The following is a 15,000-nucleotide window of genomic DNA, read 5'->3' as shown; positions in this document are numbered from 1 at the left end:
TACTCCAGGCGTTATTATAAATGTTAAAGATTTAGTGTCACGCCCTGGTCTAAGTATTTTGTGTTTTTCTTCATGTATTAGGTCAGGCCAGGGTGTGGCATGGAGTTTTTGTATTGTGGTGTGTTTTGTCTTGGGGTTTTGGTGTGTATATATTTGGGATTGTAGCTAGTGGGGTTTTCTAGCAAAGTCTATGGCTGTCTGGAGTGATTCTCAATCAGAGGCAGGTGCTTATCGTTGTCTCTGATTGGGAACCATATTTAGGCAGCCATATTCTTTGAGTTTGTCGTGGGTGATTGTCCTATTTGTCTTGATGTCCTTGTTTTGTTAGTTGACACAAGTATAGGCGGTTTTCGTTTCGTTTATTTGTTTTTGTAGTGTTTAGTGTTTAGTGTTTAGTCGTGTTTACGTTTTGTTTAATAAATATGGATCGCAATCGACACGCTGCAGTTTGGTCCGACTCTCCTTCATCACCACTAGAAAACCGTAACAGAATCACCCACCACCAACGGACCAAGCATCGTGTCAACAGGCAGGAGCAGCCCAAAAAGGAGAGGCGCTATAAGGATTTCTGGACATGGGAGGAAATCCTAAACGGAGAAGGACCCTGGGCTCAGCCTGGAGAATATCGCCGCCCCAAAGAGGAACTGGAGGCGGCGAGAGCAAAGAGGCGCCGTAATGAGGAGGCAGCACGGCGACTCGGAAGGAAGCCTGAGAATCAGCCCCAAAAATTTATTGGGAGGGGGGCTCAGGGAGAGTGTGGCAGAGTCAGGAGTCAGACCTGAGCCAACTCTCGCTGTTTATCGTGAGGAGCCTAGGAGGAGACCCGAACCAGAGCCGGTGTTGGAGGTGAGCGAAACAGAGACCGTGAAGGAGTTAATGGGGAAATTGGAGGAGAGAGAAATGAGGGAGTTGCTGTGTTGGTGCTTTTTGCATGGAATTCGCCCGACGGAACGTGTCGGGGATTTGATGGCACCTGGGTTAGCGCTCCATACTCGTCCTGAGGTGCGTGTTAGTCGGCTGGTGAAGTTGGTACCAGCCTCACGTACCAGGCCTCCTGTACACATCCCTAGCCTTGCACGTCCTGTGCCAACACTGCTCTCAAGATCTCCAGTACGCCTTCACGGTCTAGCCCATCCTGTGCCACCTCCACACTCCAGTCCTCCGGTAGCAGCTCGCCGCACCAGGCTTCCTGTGCGTGTTCTCGGTCCAGTAACACCAGTACCAGCACCACGCACCAGGCCTTCAGTGCGCCTCGCCTGTTCAGCGCAACCAGAGTCTCTCTCCTCTCCTGCGCTGCCGGAGTCTCCCGCCTGTTCAGCGCAACCAGACTCTCTCTCCTCTCCTGCGCTGCTGGATTCTCCCGCCTGTTTAGCGCAGTTAGAGTCTTCCTCCTCTCCTGCGCTGCCGGAGTCTCCCGCCTGTTCAGCGCAGACAGAGCTGCCAGTCTGCAAGGAGCTGCCAGTCTACATGGAGCAACCAGAGCTGTCAGTCTACATGAAGCAGCCAGAGATGTCAGTCTGCATGGAGCAGCCCGAGCTGCCAGTCTGCATGAAGCTGCCAGTCTACATGGAGCAACCAGAGCTGTCAGTCTACATGAAGCAGCCAGAGATGTCAGTCTGCATGGAGCAGCCCGAGCTGCCAGTCTGCATGAAGCAGCCAGTCTACATGGAGCAGCCAGAGCTGTCAGTCTGCATGAAACAGCCAGAGCTGCCAGTCATCAAGGAGCTGTCAGTCTGCATGGAGCAGCCCGAGCTGCCAGTCTGCATGAAGCAGCCAGTCTACATGAAGCTGTCAGTCTGCATGGAGCAGCCAGAGCTGTCAGTCTGCATGGAGCAGCCAGAGCTGTCAGTCTACATGAAGGAGCCCGAGCTGCCAGTCTGCATGAAGCAGCCAGTCTACATGAAGCAGCCAGAGATGTCAGTCTGCATAGAGCAGCCAGAACTGTCAGTCTGCACGGAGCTGTCAGTCTGCAAGGAGCTGCCAGTCTGCAAGGAGCTGCCAGTCTGCAAGGAGCTGCCAGTCTGCAAGGGGCTGCCAGTCTGCAAGGGGCTGCCAGTCTGCAAGGGGCTGCCAGTCAGCACAGAGCCGCCAGAGCTGTCAGTCTGTAAGAAGCCGCCAGAGCTGTCAGCCTATATGGAGCAGCCAGTGCCGCCAGTCTGCCCAGCGCCGCCAGTGCCCCCAGTCTGCCCAGCGCCGCCAGTCTGCCCAGCGTCGCCAGTCTGCCCAGCGTCGCCAGTCTGCCCAGCGTCGCCAGTCTGCCCAGCGCCGCCAGATCTGCCATTCAGCCAGACTCTTCCAGTCAACCAGACTCTTCCAGATCTGCCAGTCAACCAGACTCTTCCAGATCTGCCAGTCAACCAGACTCTTCCAGATCTGCCAGCCAGTCAGGATCTGGTAGATATATCTACCTGCCTGAGCTTCCTCTCACTCCTGAGCTTCCTCTCACTCCTGAGCTTCCTCTCACTCCTGAGCTTCCCCTCAGTCCCAAGCTGTCCTTCAGTCCCGATCTGCTCCTCAGTCCAGTGGGGTTCTGGGTGAGGACTACTAGGCCATGGTCGGCGGCGAGGGTGGACTATCCAGGGACGAAGGGAGAGGGGACTAAGACATTAAAGGAGTGGGGTCCACGTCCCGCGCCGGAGCCGCCACCATGGACAGACGCCCACCCGGACCCTCCCTATTGTTTTGAGGTGCGTTCGGGAGTCCGCACCTTAGGGGGGGGGGGTTCTGTCACGCCCTGGTCTAAGTATTTTGTGTTTTTTCTTCATGTATTAGGTCAGGCCAGGGTGTGGCATGGAGTTTTTGTATTGTGGTGTGTTTTGTCTTGGGGTTTTGGTGTGTATATATTTGGGATTGTAGCTAGTGGGGTTTTCTAGCAAAGTCTATGGCTGTCTGGAGTGATTCTCAATCAGAGGCAGGTGCTTATCGTTGTCTCTGATTGGGAACCATATTTAGGCAGCCATATTCTTTGAGTTTGTCGTGGGTGATTGTCCTATTTGTCTTGATGTCCTTGTTTTGTTAGTTGACACAAGTATAGGCGGTTTTCGTTTCGTTTATTTGTTTTTGTAGTGTTTAGTGTTTAGTCGTGTTTACGTTTTGTTTAATAAATATGGATCGCAATCGACACGCTGCAGTTTGGTCCGACTCTCCTTCACCACCACTAGAGAACCGTAACATTTAGATTTTAAATGACTATGAAGTTAAAGACTGTCAGCTTTAATTTTATTAAATTTGATTTTCGTCGAAATTACAGCACTTTTTTGTACATATTAAATTAAACTGGTTAAATTCTGTTATATGGGTATTAAAGTAATCAAAAGTTACACTTGAAGTGGGAAGTTTACATACACCTTAGCCAAATACGTTTAAACTCAGTTTTTCACTTCAATTCCTGACATTTAATCCTCGTAAAAATTCCCTGTTTTAGGTCAGTTAGGATCACCACTTTATTTTAAGAATGTGAAATGTCAGAATAATAGAGTGATTTATTTCAGCTTTTATTTCTTTCATCACATTCCCAGTGGGTCAGAAGTTTACATACACTCAATTAGTATTTGGTGGCATTGCCTTTAAATTGTTTAACTTGGGTCAAACGTTTCGGGTAGCCTTCTACAAGCTTCCCACAATGAGTTGTGTGAATTTTGACCCATTCCTCCTGACAGAGCTGGTGTAACTGAGTCAGGTTTGTAGGCCTCCTTGCTCGCACACGTTTTTTCAGTTATGCCCACAAATGTTCTATAGGATTAAGGTCAGGGCTTTGTGATGGCCACTCTAATACCTTGACTTTGAAATTTGAAACTTTGACCTTGAAATTTGCTAGAATTTGTAGTTTTTCTAAGTGGCTCCCATTTTGGCTGTAGTGTTTTCATGCGCGTGGGTGAGAGCTCGTTCTTTGTTGTTTATCTCCGGTAAAGACAATAACGATTCTCCGTCTTAAATTGTATCATTTATTTACGTATTAGGGTACCTGAGGTTTGATTGTAAACGTTGTATGGATTGTAAACGTTGTATGAATTGTATGTATGTTTGGAGAAGTTTATTGGTACCGTTTGGGATTCATTTTAAAGGAGGGAAACTGGCTGATTATTGACTGGAGCGCGCCAGCTAAACTGATTTTTTTGGGGGATATAAAGACTTTATCGAACAAAAGGACCATTTGTGATGTAGCTGGGACCTTTTGGAGTGCTAACAGAAGAAGATCTTCAAAGGTAAGGCATTTATTTGATCACTATTTCTGACTTTCGTGGCGCACCTGCCTGGTTGTATTTTTTTTTGTTCATGCTTTTGTATGCGGGGCGCTGTCCTCAGATAATCGCATGGTGTAATAATCGCATGGTGTGCTTTCGTGGCCTTACAGGTTATATCGATATAGGACTTGTTTTACTGTGGATACAGGTACTTTTGTACCTGTTTCCTCCAGCATCTTCACAAGGTCCTTTGCTGTTGTTCTGGGATTGATTTGCATTTTTCGCAACAAAGTACGTTCATCTCTAGGAGACAGAACGCGTCTCCTTCCTGAGCGGTATGACGCCTGCGTGGTCCCATGGTGCTTATACTTGCGTACTATTGTTTGTACAGATGAACGTGGTACCTTCAGGCATTTGGAAATTGCTCCCAAGGATGAACCAGACTTGTGGAGGTCTACTTTTTTCCCCCTGAGATCTTGGCTGATTTATTTTGATTTTCCCATGATGTCAAGCAAAGAGACACTGAGTTTGAAGGTAGGCCTTGAAATACATCCACAGGTACACTTCCAATTGACTCAAATGATGCCAATTAGCCTATCAGAAGCTTCCAAAGCCATGACATAATTGTCTGGAATTTACCAAGCTGTTTAAAGGCACAGTCAACTTAGTGTATGTAAACTTACTGACCCACTGGAATTGTGAATTATAAGTTAAATAATCTGTCTGTAAACAATTGTTGGAAAAATTACTTGTGTCATGCACAAAGTAGATATCTTTACCGACTTGCCAAAACTATAGTTTGTTAACAATACATTTGTGGAGTGGTTGAAAAACTAGTTAATGACTCCAACCTAAGTGTATGAAAAACCTCCGACTTCAACTGTAAGTATTATGTCCCATATTCCTAGCCTGGCCTAGCCTAACCTAGCCTAGCCTAACCTAGCCTAGCCTAACTTGACTACATCAAGTGGGTGACTCTACAAACTTGTTTGATTCATTTGCTATTTGTTCTGGTTGTGTTTCTGATTATTCTGTGTCCAATAGAATAGAAAAAGAAATGAATGGTAAATAATGTATTTTGGATAGAATATGTTTCTAAACACTTTTACAGTAATGTGGACGCTAACATGGTTATTGAGCCTGAATGAATGATGAGTAAGAAAATTTGACACACAAATATCATAACCCCTAAGACATGTTAACCTCTCACCATTACAAATATTATAACCCTAAGACATCCCAAGACATCATAAACCTCTCACCATTACACACATCATAATACCCCCAAGACATGCTAACCTCTCACCATTACACACGTCACACCCCCCAGACATGCTAACCTCTCACCATTACAAATATTATAACCCTAAGACATCCCAAGACATCATAAACCTCTCACCATTACACACATCACCCCCCCCCAAGACATGCTAACCTCTCACCATTACACACATCACACCCCCAAGACATGCTAACCTCTCACCATTCCACACATCATAATACCCCCAAGACATGCTAACCTCTCACCATTACACACATCACACCCCCCAGACATGCTAACCTCTCACCATTACACACATCACACCCCCCAGACATGCTAACCTCTCACCATTACACACATCACACCCCCAAGACATGCTAACCTCTCACCATTACACATCACCACACCCCCAAGACATGCTAACCTCTCACCATTACACACCTCACACCCTCCAGACATGCTAACCTCTCACCATTACACACATCACACCCCCCAGGCATGCTAACCTCTCACCATTACACACATCACACCCCCAAGACATGCTAACCTCTCACCATTACACATCACCACACCCCCAAGACATGCTAACCTCTCACCATTACACATCACCACACCCCCAAGACATGCTAACCTCTCACCATTACACACATCACACCTTTAACCTTATAGTCATTGTATCATTTCAAATCCAAAGTACTGGAGTACAGAGACAAAACAAGAACAACAAACCCTAACCCTATACCGTTTCTAGTTCACTGTAGTCTGGTGAACAGGGGAGTGGGGGAGCTGCAAGGGGTCTGTGTGTCTGAGTGGTATGCACTGAATGTCAACCACTGTGTGTGGGGGGGGGGGGGGGGGGGGGGGGGGGGTGAGTGTGTGTATGAGAGAGAGAAATAGAGAGAGAGAGACAGAGATATTGTCTGTTTTTTGAGTTGTGTGAAGCAGTGTTTGTGTGTGTGTAGCGGTATGTGTGTGTGTGTGTGTGTGTGTGTGTTTAACTATGTTTGTTTACTAATAATAGTAAACAAACTATTTTGTTAGTCCCCACAAGGTCAAATGCTATTTCTAGGGGTTTAAAGTTAAGGGTAGAACTAGGGTTAGGAGCTAGGGTTAGGAGCTAGGGTTAGGAGCTAGGGTTAGAATTAGGGTTAGGAGCTAGGGTTAGGAGGTAGGGTTAGAATTAGGGTTAGGAGCTAGGGTTAGAATTAGGGTTAGAATGAGGGTTAGGAGCTAGGATTAGAATTAGGATTAGGAGCTAGGGTTAGGAGCTAGGGTTAGGAGCTAGGGTTATGTTTAGTTCTTTTTGGGTTAATAAGGTTAGGGAAAATAGGATTTTGAATGGGACTGAATTGTGTGTCTCTACAAGGTTAGTTATACAAGTGTGAGTGTGTGTTTGTGTGTTCCAGAGAGAGATGAGGAGAGGAGAGGGACTCCGAGGGCTGTGATAGATCACATTAATATAAAGCTGTCAAAGAGGGCTGAGCAGCAGCATTTATCTCTGTTTACGGAGAGGTGTGTGTGTGTGTGTGGGGCTGAGCAGCAACGTTAATCTCTGTTTACGGAAAGGTGTGTGTGTGTGTGGGGGGGGGCTGAGCAGCAACGTTTATCTCTGTTTACGGAAAGGTGTGACTTCTCTTCTACCAACCTGTCTCTGTACAACTCAGTCTATACATCACTAGAGTCTAATAACAGGTGTTCTTTGTCATGTGGCTCCACTGTCTTCCAGTACAAATCAGCTAGACTATCTGGACCCTCTCTTTCTAAAACTATCCGCCGCCACTGTTGCAACCCCTATTACCAGTCTGTTAAACCTCTCTGTCATATCATCCGAGATCCCTAAAGATTGGAAAGCTGCCGCGGTCATCCCCCTCTTCAAAGGGGGTGACACCCTAGACCCAAACTGTTATAGACCTATATCCATCCTGCCCTTCCTTTCTAAAGTCTTCAAAAGCCAAGTTAATAAACAGATCACTGACCATTTCGAATCCAACCGTACCTTCTCCGCTGTGCAATCCGGTTTCGGGTGCACCTCAGCCACGCTCAAGGTCCTAAACGATATCATAACCACCATCGACAGTACTGTGCAGCCGTCTTCATCAACCTGGCCAAGGCTTTCGACTTTCTCAATCACCGTATTCTTATCGGCAGACTCAACAGCCTTGGTTTCTCAAATGACTGACTAGCCTGGTTCACCAACTACTTCTCAGACAGAGTTCAGTGTGTCAAATCGGAGAGCCTGTTGTCTGGACCTCTGACAGTCTCTATGGGGGTACCACAGGGTTCAATTCTCGGGCCAACTCATTTCTCTCTATATATCAATGATGTTGCTCTTGCTCCGGGCGATTCCCTGATCCACCTCTACGCAGACGACACCATTCTATATACTTCCGGCCCGTCTTTGGACACTGTGCTATCTAACCTCCAAACGAGCTTCAATGCCATACAACACTCCTTTCATGGCCTCCAACTGCTCTTAAACGCTAGTAAAACCAAATGCATGTTTTTCAACCGTTCGCTGCCCGCCCGACTAGCATCACCACCCTGGACGGTTCCGATCTAGAATATGTGGACAACTATAAATACCTAGGTGTCTGGCTAGACTGTAAACTCTCCTTCCAGACTCATATTAAACATCTCCAATCCAAAGTCAAATCTAGAATTGGCTTTCTTTTTCGCAACAAAGCCTCCTTCACTCACGCCGCCAAACTTACCCTCGTAAAACTGACTCTCCTACCGATCCTCGACTTCGGCGATGTCATCTACAAAATAGCTTCCGACACTCTACTCAGCAAACTGGATGCAGTCTATCACTGTGCCATCCGTTTTGTTACCAAATCCCCTTATACCAAATCACCTTATACCACCCACCACTGCGACCTGTATGCTCTAGTCGGCTGGCCCTCGCTACATATTCGTCGCCAGACCCACTGGCTCCAGGTCATCTATAAGTCCATGCTAGGTAAAGCTCTGCCTTATCTCAGTTCACTGGTCACGATAACGACACCCACACGTTCCAGCAGGTATATCTCACTGATCATCCCCAAAGCCAACACCTCACTTGGTCGTCTTTCCTTCCAGTTCTCTGCTGCCAGTGACGTTGAAGTTGGAGACTTATCTCCCTGACCAACTTTAAACATCAACTATCTGAGCAGCTAACCGATCGCTGCAGCTGTACATAGTCCATCTGTAAATAGCCCACCCAGTCTACCTACCTCATCCCCATACTGTTTTTATTTGATTTACTTTTCTGCTCTTTTGCACACCAGTATCTCTACTTGCACATCGTCAACTGCTCGTTTATCACTCCAGTGTTAATCTGCTAAATTGTAATTATTCGCTCCTATTGCTTATTTATTGCCTACCTCCTCATGCCTTTTGCACACTCTGTATATAGACTTTCTTTTCTCTACTGTGTCATTGACTTGTTTGTGTTATTGGCTTGTTTATTGTTTACTCCATGTGTAACTCTGTGTTGCTGTCTGTTCACACTGCTATGCTTTATCTTGGCCAGGTCGCAGTTGCAAATGAAAACTTGTTCTCAACTAGCCTACCTGGTTAAATAAAGGTGTTCTCAACTAGCCTACCTGGTTAAATAAAGGTGTTCTCAACTAGCCTACCTGGTTAAATAAAGGTGTTCTCAACTAGCCTACCTGGCTAAATAAAGGTGTTCTCAACTAGCCTACCTGGCTAAATAAAGGTGAAATAAAAAAATAGTTCAGTTATGTGCATGATGAAGAGAGTGTGACAATAGCAACCATAACAACAACAAAAACAGTAAAAAGTAGATATCGTGCAAGAGAGGTTTGTCAATTCCATGACAGTTGTTTCTGTTCCACAGTGAAACCTCACACAGAGACAGAGAGAGAGAGGGCAGGGAGAGACAGACAGAGAGCGAGAGAGAGAGGGGGAGAGAGAGAGAGAGAGAGAGAGAGGGCAGGGAGAGAGTGACAGAGAGGGCAGGGAGAGACAGACAGAAAGGGCAGGGAGAGAGAGACAGAGAGGGCAGGGAGAGAGAGAGAGAGGTCAGGGAGAGAGAGACAGAGAGGGCAGGGAGAGACAGACAGAAAGGGCAGGGAGAGAGAGACAGAGAGAGAGGGAGAGAGAGAGGGCAGGGAGAGAGACAGAGAGGGCAGGGAGAGACAGAGAGAAAGACAGAGAGGGCAGGGAGAGAGAGACAGAGAGGGCAGGGAGAGAGACAGAGAGGGCAGGGAGAGAGAGAGACCGAGGGCAGGGAGAGACAGACAGAAAGGGCAGGGAGAGAGAGAGAGACAGAGAGGGCAGGGAGAGACAGAGAGGGCAGGGAGAGAGAGACAGAGAGAGACAGAGAGAGACAGAGAGAGGGCAGAGAGAGAGGGCAGGGAGAGAGAGAGAGAGAGAGAGGCAGGGAGAGAGAGACAGAGAGGGCAGGGAGAGACAGACAAAGGGCAGGGAGAGAGAGAGAGAGGGCAGAGAGGGCAGGGAGAGAGAGACAGAGAGCAAAAGAGAGAAATACACAGAGACCACAACAACACAAACATGGGCAAACACACCACAAACACAAACAAAAAAGTTGACCATGTCTCCTGCACATTACCTCAGGGTTGCCATGTCTCCTGCACATTACCTCAGGGTTGCCATGTCTCCTGCACATTACCTCAGGGTTGCCATGTCTCCAGAACATTACCTCAGGGTTGCCATGTCTCCAGAACATTACCTCAGGGTTACCATGTCTCCAGAACATTACCTCAGGGTAACCATGTCTCCAGAACATTACCTCAGGGTTGCCATGTCTCCAGAACATTACCTCAGGGTTGCCATGTCTCCAGAACATTACCTCAGGGTTGCCATGTCTCCAGAACATTACCTCATGATTGCCATGTCTCCAGAACATTACCTCAGGGTTGCCATGTCTCCAGAACAGTAGGCATGTCTCCAGAACATTACCTCAGGGTTGCCATGTCTCCAGAACATTTGTACACTTCTTTAAACATGTTACCCTTTACAGAGCTTCCAGAATAAAATACATGAATAGTGTATTTCAGAGAGGAGTCTGGTGGGGTTTACTGCCATGTACCCAAGGCAGAGGTACTATCACACACCATCCCACAGACCGCTAGAGGCCACCGTAAACTCCACACTGGTACACAAAGCTAGGTGACATACACACGGACGGACGCACACACAGAGAATCAGACATGCATGCAGTCACTCACTCACAAACACACGCACACACCTAGCATATACTGTAAAACCTGCTAGAGCCTTGTTGAGGTTAAGGGATTGGGTTGAGGGATAAAATAGGATTCTGTAATGGAGGGTTGAGGGTTGAAATAGGATTCTGTAATGGAGGGTTGAGGGTTGAAACAGGAAGCTGTAATGAAGGTTTGAGGGATGAAACAGGGTTCTGTAATGGAGGGTTGAGGGATGAAACAGGAAGCTGTAATGAAGGTTTGAGGGATGAAACAGGAAGCTGTAATGAAGGGGTGCTACAATTCTGCATAGTACATTTTTAATTCCGGGGATAATAAATAGAAAAACAATACATAAAAGCACAAGAAAAACATCTTCATGGCTAATAATTATTAATAGATTTAGTCATGTTTAGAATATTTATAGATTTAGTCATGTTTAGATTATTAATAGATTTAGTCATGTTTAGATTATTAATAGATTTAGTCATGTTTAGAATATTTATAGATTTAGTCATGTTTAGATTATTAATAGATTTAGTCATGTTTAGAATATTTATAGATTTAGTCATGTTTAGAATATTAATAGATTTAGTCATGTTTAGAATATTTATAGATTTAGTCATGTTTAGATTATTTATAGATTTAGTCATGTTTAGAATATTTATAGATTTAGTCATGTTTAGATTATTAATAGATTTAGTCATGTTTAGATTATTAATAGATTTTGTCATGTTTAGATTATTAATAGATTTAGTCATGTTTAGATTATTAATAGATTTAGTCATGTTTAGATTATTTATAGATGAATTATGTTTAGAATATTTATTGATTTAGTTATGTTTAGATTTAGTCATGTTTAGATTATTTATAGATTTAGTCATGTTTAGATTATTTATAGATTTAGTCATGTTTAGATTATTTATAGATTTAGTCATGTTTAGATTATTAATAGATTTAGTCATGTTTAGATTATTTATAGATTTAGTCATGTTTAGATTATTTATAGATTTAGTCATGTTTAGATTATTTATAGATTTAGTCATGTTTAGATTATTAATAGATTTAGTTATGTTTAGATTTAGTCATGTTTAGATTATTAATAGATTTAGTCATGTTTAGATTATTTATAGATTTAGTCATGTTTAGAATATTTATAGATTTAGTCATGTTTAGATTATTTATAGATTTAGTCATGTTTAGAATATTAATAGATTTAGTCATGTTTAGATTATTAATTGACTAAATGATGATGTTATTCAGATGTTGGTTTGGTTGAGAGTGGGGAGGGGAGGGTGTTGTACTACTATAACTGTAGGTGTCACTAAAAGGTTACTAAAGGTTACTAAAAGGTTACCAAAAGGTTACCAGAAGGTTACTAGAAGGTTACTAAAAGGTTACCAGAAGGTTACTAGAAGGTTACTAGAAGGTTACCAGAAGGTTACTAGAAGGTTACTAGAAGGTTACTAAAGGTTACTAAAAGGTTACCAGAAGGTTACTAGAAGGTTACTGAAGGTTACTAAAAGGTTACCAGAAGGTTACTAGAAGGTTACTAAAGGTTACTGAAGGTTACTAAAGGTTACTAGAAGGTTACTAGAAGGTTACTAAAAGGTTACCAAAAGGTTACCAGAAGGTTACTAGAAGGTTACTAAAAGGTTACCAGAAGGTTACTAGAAGGTTACTAAAGGTTACTAGAAGGTTACCAGAAGGTTACTAGAAGGTTACTAGAAGGTTACTAAAGGTTACTAAAAGGTTACCAGAAGGTTACTAGAAGGTTACTGAAGGTTACTAAAAGGTTACCAGAAGGTTACTAGAAGGTTACTAAAGGTTACTAGAAGGTTACTAAAGGTTACTAGAAGGTTACCAGAAGGTTACTAGAAGTTTACTAAAGGTTACTAAAGGTTACTAGAAGGTTACTGAAGGTTATTAGAAGGTTACTAAAGGTTACTAAAGGTCACTGAAAGGTTACTAAAGGTTACTAAAGGTCACTGAAAGGTTACTAAAGGTTACTAAAAGGTTACCAGAAGGTTACTAGAAGGTTACTAAAGGTTACTAGAAGGTTACCAGAAGGTTACTAGAAGGTTACTAGAAGGTTACTAAAGGTTACTAAAAGGTTACCAGAAGGTTACTAGAAGGTTACTGAAGGTTACTAAAAGGTTACCAGAAGGTTACTAGAAGGTTACTAAAGGTTACTAGAAGGTTACTAAAGGTTACTAGAAGGTTACCAGAAGGTTACTAGAAGTTTACTAAAGGTTACTAAAGGTTACTAGAAGGTTACTGAAGGTTATTAGAAGGTTACTAAAGGTTACTAGTCACTGAAAGGTTACTAAAGGTTACTAAAGGTCACTGAAAGGTTACTAAAGGTTACTAAAGGTTACTAAAGGTCACTGAAAGGTTACTAAAGGTTATTAAAGGTTACTAAAGGTTACTAAAGGTTATTAAAGGTTACTAAAGGTCACTGAAAGGTTACTAAAGGGTTACTAAAGGGTTACTAAAGGTTACTAAAGATTACTAAAGGTCACTGAAAGGTTACTAAAGGTTACTAAAGGTTATTAAAGGTTACTAAAGGTTACTAAAGGGTTACTAAAGGTTACTAGAAGGTTACTAGAAGGTTACTAGAAGGTTACTAAAAGGTTATTAGAAGGTTACTAGAAGGTTACTAAAGGTTACTAGAAGGTTACTAAAGGGTTACTAAAAGGTTACGGCTCAGTTCAGGGTTTACAGTATCAGTAGGGTCTTTACTGTAGAAATAGGAGTTTACCGGCCCACAGTACCGACCACAGGACCGGCTCAGTGGCCCCATGACCCAGTAACTATAAACCCAGTGGTCCCAGCAGCCTCTAGGATGGGTGTTAACGTTGACCTGTAACCTAAATACCTTGCTGCATGAGAGCTCCCACTCCAAACCAGAAACTATTGAGTAAGGTGAAATTATTCTCTAGCAACTCTGATGAGGGGTTGCAGGGGTGAGGGTTGTACCACTCGTAGGGAGTAAACCTGGGGGGGGAGGGAGAGGAGAGAGGGAGGGAGGGAGAGGAAAGAGGGGAGGGGGAGAGAAGGGGAAGGAGAAAGGGGAGAGAAGGGGGAGGGAGAGGGGATTGAGGGGGAGGAAGGGGGAGAGAGGGAGAGAGAGAGAGTAAAACACAGCACATAGTGACATACTGTACTTTAGTTACAATCGACAACATGAACCACAGACTGAACTGAAACCAATACAAACCTTCTGTTAACAATGCTGTTATTTTTTCAAACATAACATAACATAATTAAATCAAATAGCCTCGTTCTCCTTTTCAACAACCGCAACACACATCCGGGACCACAACATGCTACTGGAGGATAGGATGGATCACACAGTCCTATCTACTGGAGGATGTGATGGATCACACAGTCCTATCTACTGGAGGATAGGATGGATCACACAGTCCTATCTACTGGAGGATAGGATGGATCACACAGACCCATACTGGAGGATAGAATGGATCACACAGTCCTATCTACTGGAGGATAGGATGGATCACACAGTCCTATCTACTGGAGGATGTGATGGATCACACAGTCCTATCTACTGGACGATGTGATGGATCACCCAGTCCTATCTACTGGAGGATAGGATGGCTCACCCAGTCCTATTTACTGGAGGATAGGATGGATCACACAGTCCTATCTACTGGAGGATAGGATGGATCACACAGTCCTATCTACTGGAGGATATGATGGATCACACAGTCCTATCTACTGGAGGATAGGACGGATCACACAGACCCATACTGGAGGATATGATGGATCACACAGTCCTATCTACTGGAGGATAGGATGGATCACACAGTCCTATCTACTGGAGGATAGGATGGATCACACAGTCCTATTTACTGGAGGATAGGATGGATCACACAGTCCTATCTATTGGAGGATAGGATGGATCACCCAGTCCTATCTACTGGAGGATAGGATGGATCACACAGTCCTATCTACTGGAGGATAGGATGGATCACACAGTCCTATCTACTGGAGGATAGGATGGATCACACAGACTGTTGGGCTGTTGAAGTGTGAAATGCTTTGGTTTTGGGGTTGATCCCTTAACTAGCAATGACCATTTCTGAATCCCTAACTAACCCCTACATGCTAGCAGCACCCTACACCCTACACCCTTGCCCCTAAAACCCTTTACCCTAATCACTTACCTGGCGATGACAAACAGGACACAGCTCACTCCGGTGCAGGCCAGTAGTACGTACATCCAGATGTCAGGCGACAGGGGGTTGAGGAAGGAGAACACTCCAGGGTTGGTGCCGTTGGGTTTCCTGTACAGGATACTGATTCCCAGAGTCATGAAGGGCTTAGAGAAGTCTATCACCTTCTCCCTCACATATGTGATGGTCAG

At 44.3% G+C, this 15,000-nt stretch overlaps 1 protein-coding gene across 1 annotated transcript in view; it reads right to left on the bottom strand.

The window, feature by feature from the left end:
• The window catches only part of grik1a (glutamate receptor, ionotropic, kainate 1a), a gene marked incomplete at its 5' end in the record, with an annotated part of 86,272 nt that overhangs the window by 20,719 nt on the left and 50,553 nt on the right, over positions 1-15,000 (bottom strand). Inside the window, 2 exon segments of the mRNA XM_031809406.1 lie at positions 13,492-13,610; positions 14,801-15,000. The exon segment at positions 14,801-15,000 is cut by the window's right edge and continues 24 nt beyond it. Of these exon segments, the coding sequence (XP_031665266.1) occupies positions 13,492-13,610; positions 14,801-15,000 (319 nt within the window).

This window comes from Oncorhynchus kisutch, linkage group LG29 (genome assembly GCF_002021735.2).
Source record: "Oncorhynchus kisutch isolate 150728-3 linkage group LG29, Okis_V2, whole genome shotgun sequence".
Classification (NCBI taxonomy): domain Eukaryota; kingdom Metazoa; phylum Chordata; class Actinopteri; order Salmoniformes; family Salmonidae; genus Oncorhynchus; species Oncorhynchus kisutch.
Note: the sequence above shows the minus strand (reverse complement) of the source record. Positions and strands in the feature narration are given on the sequence as shown.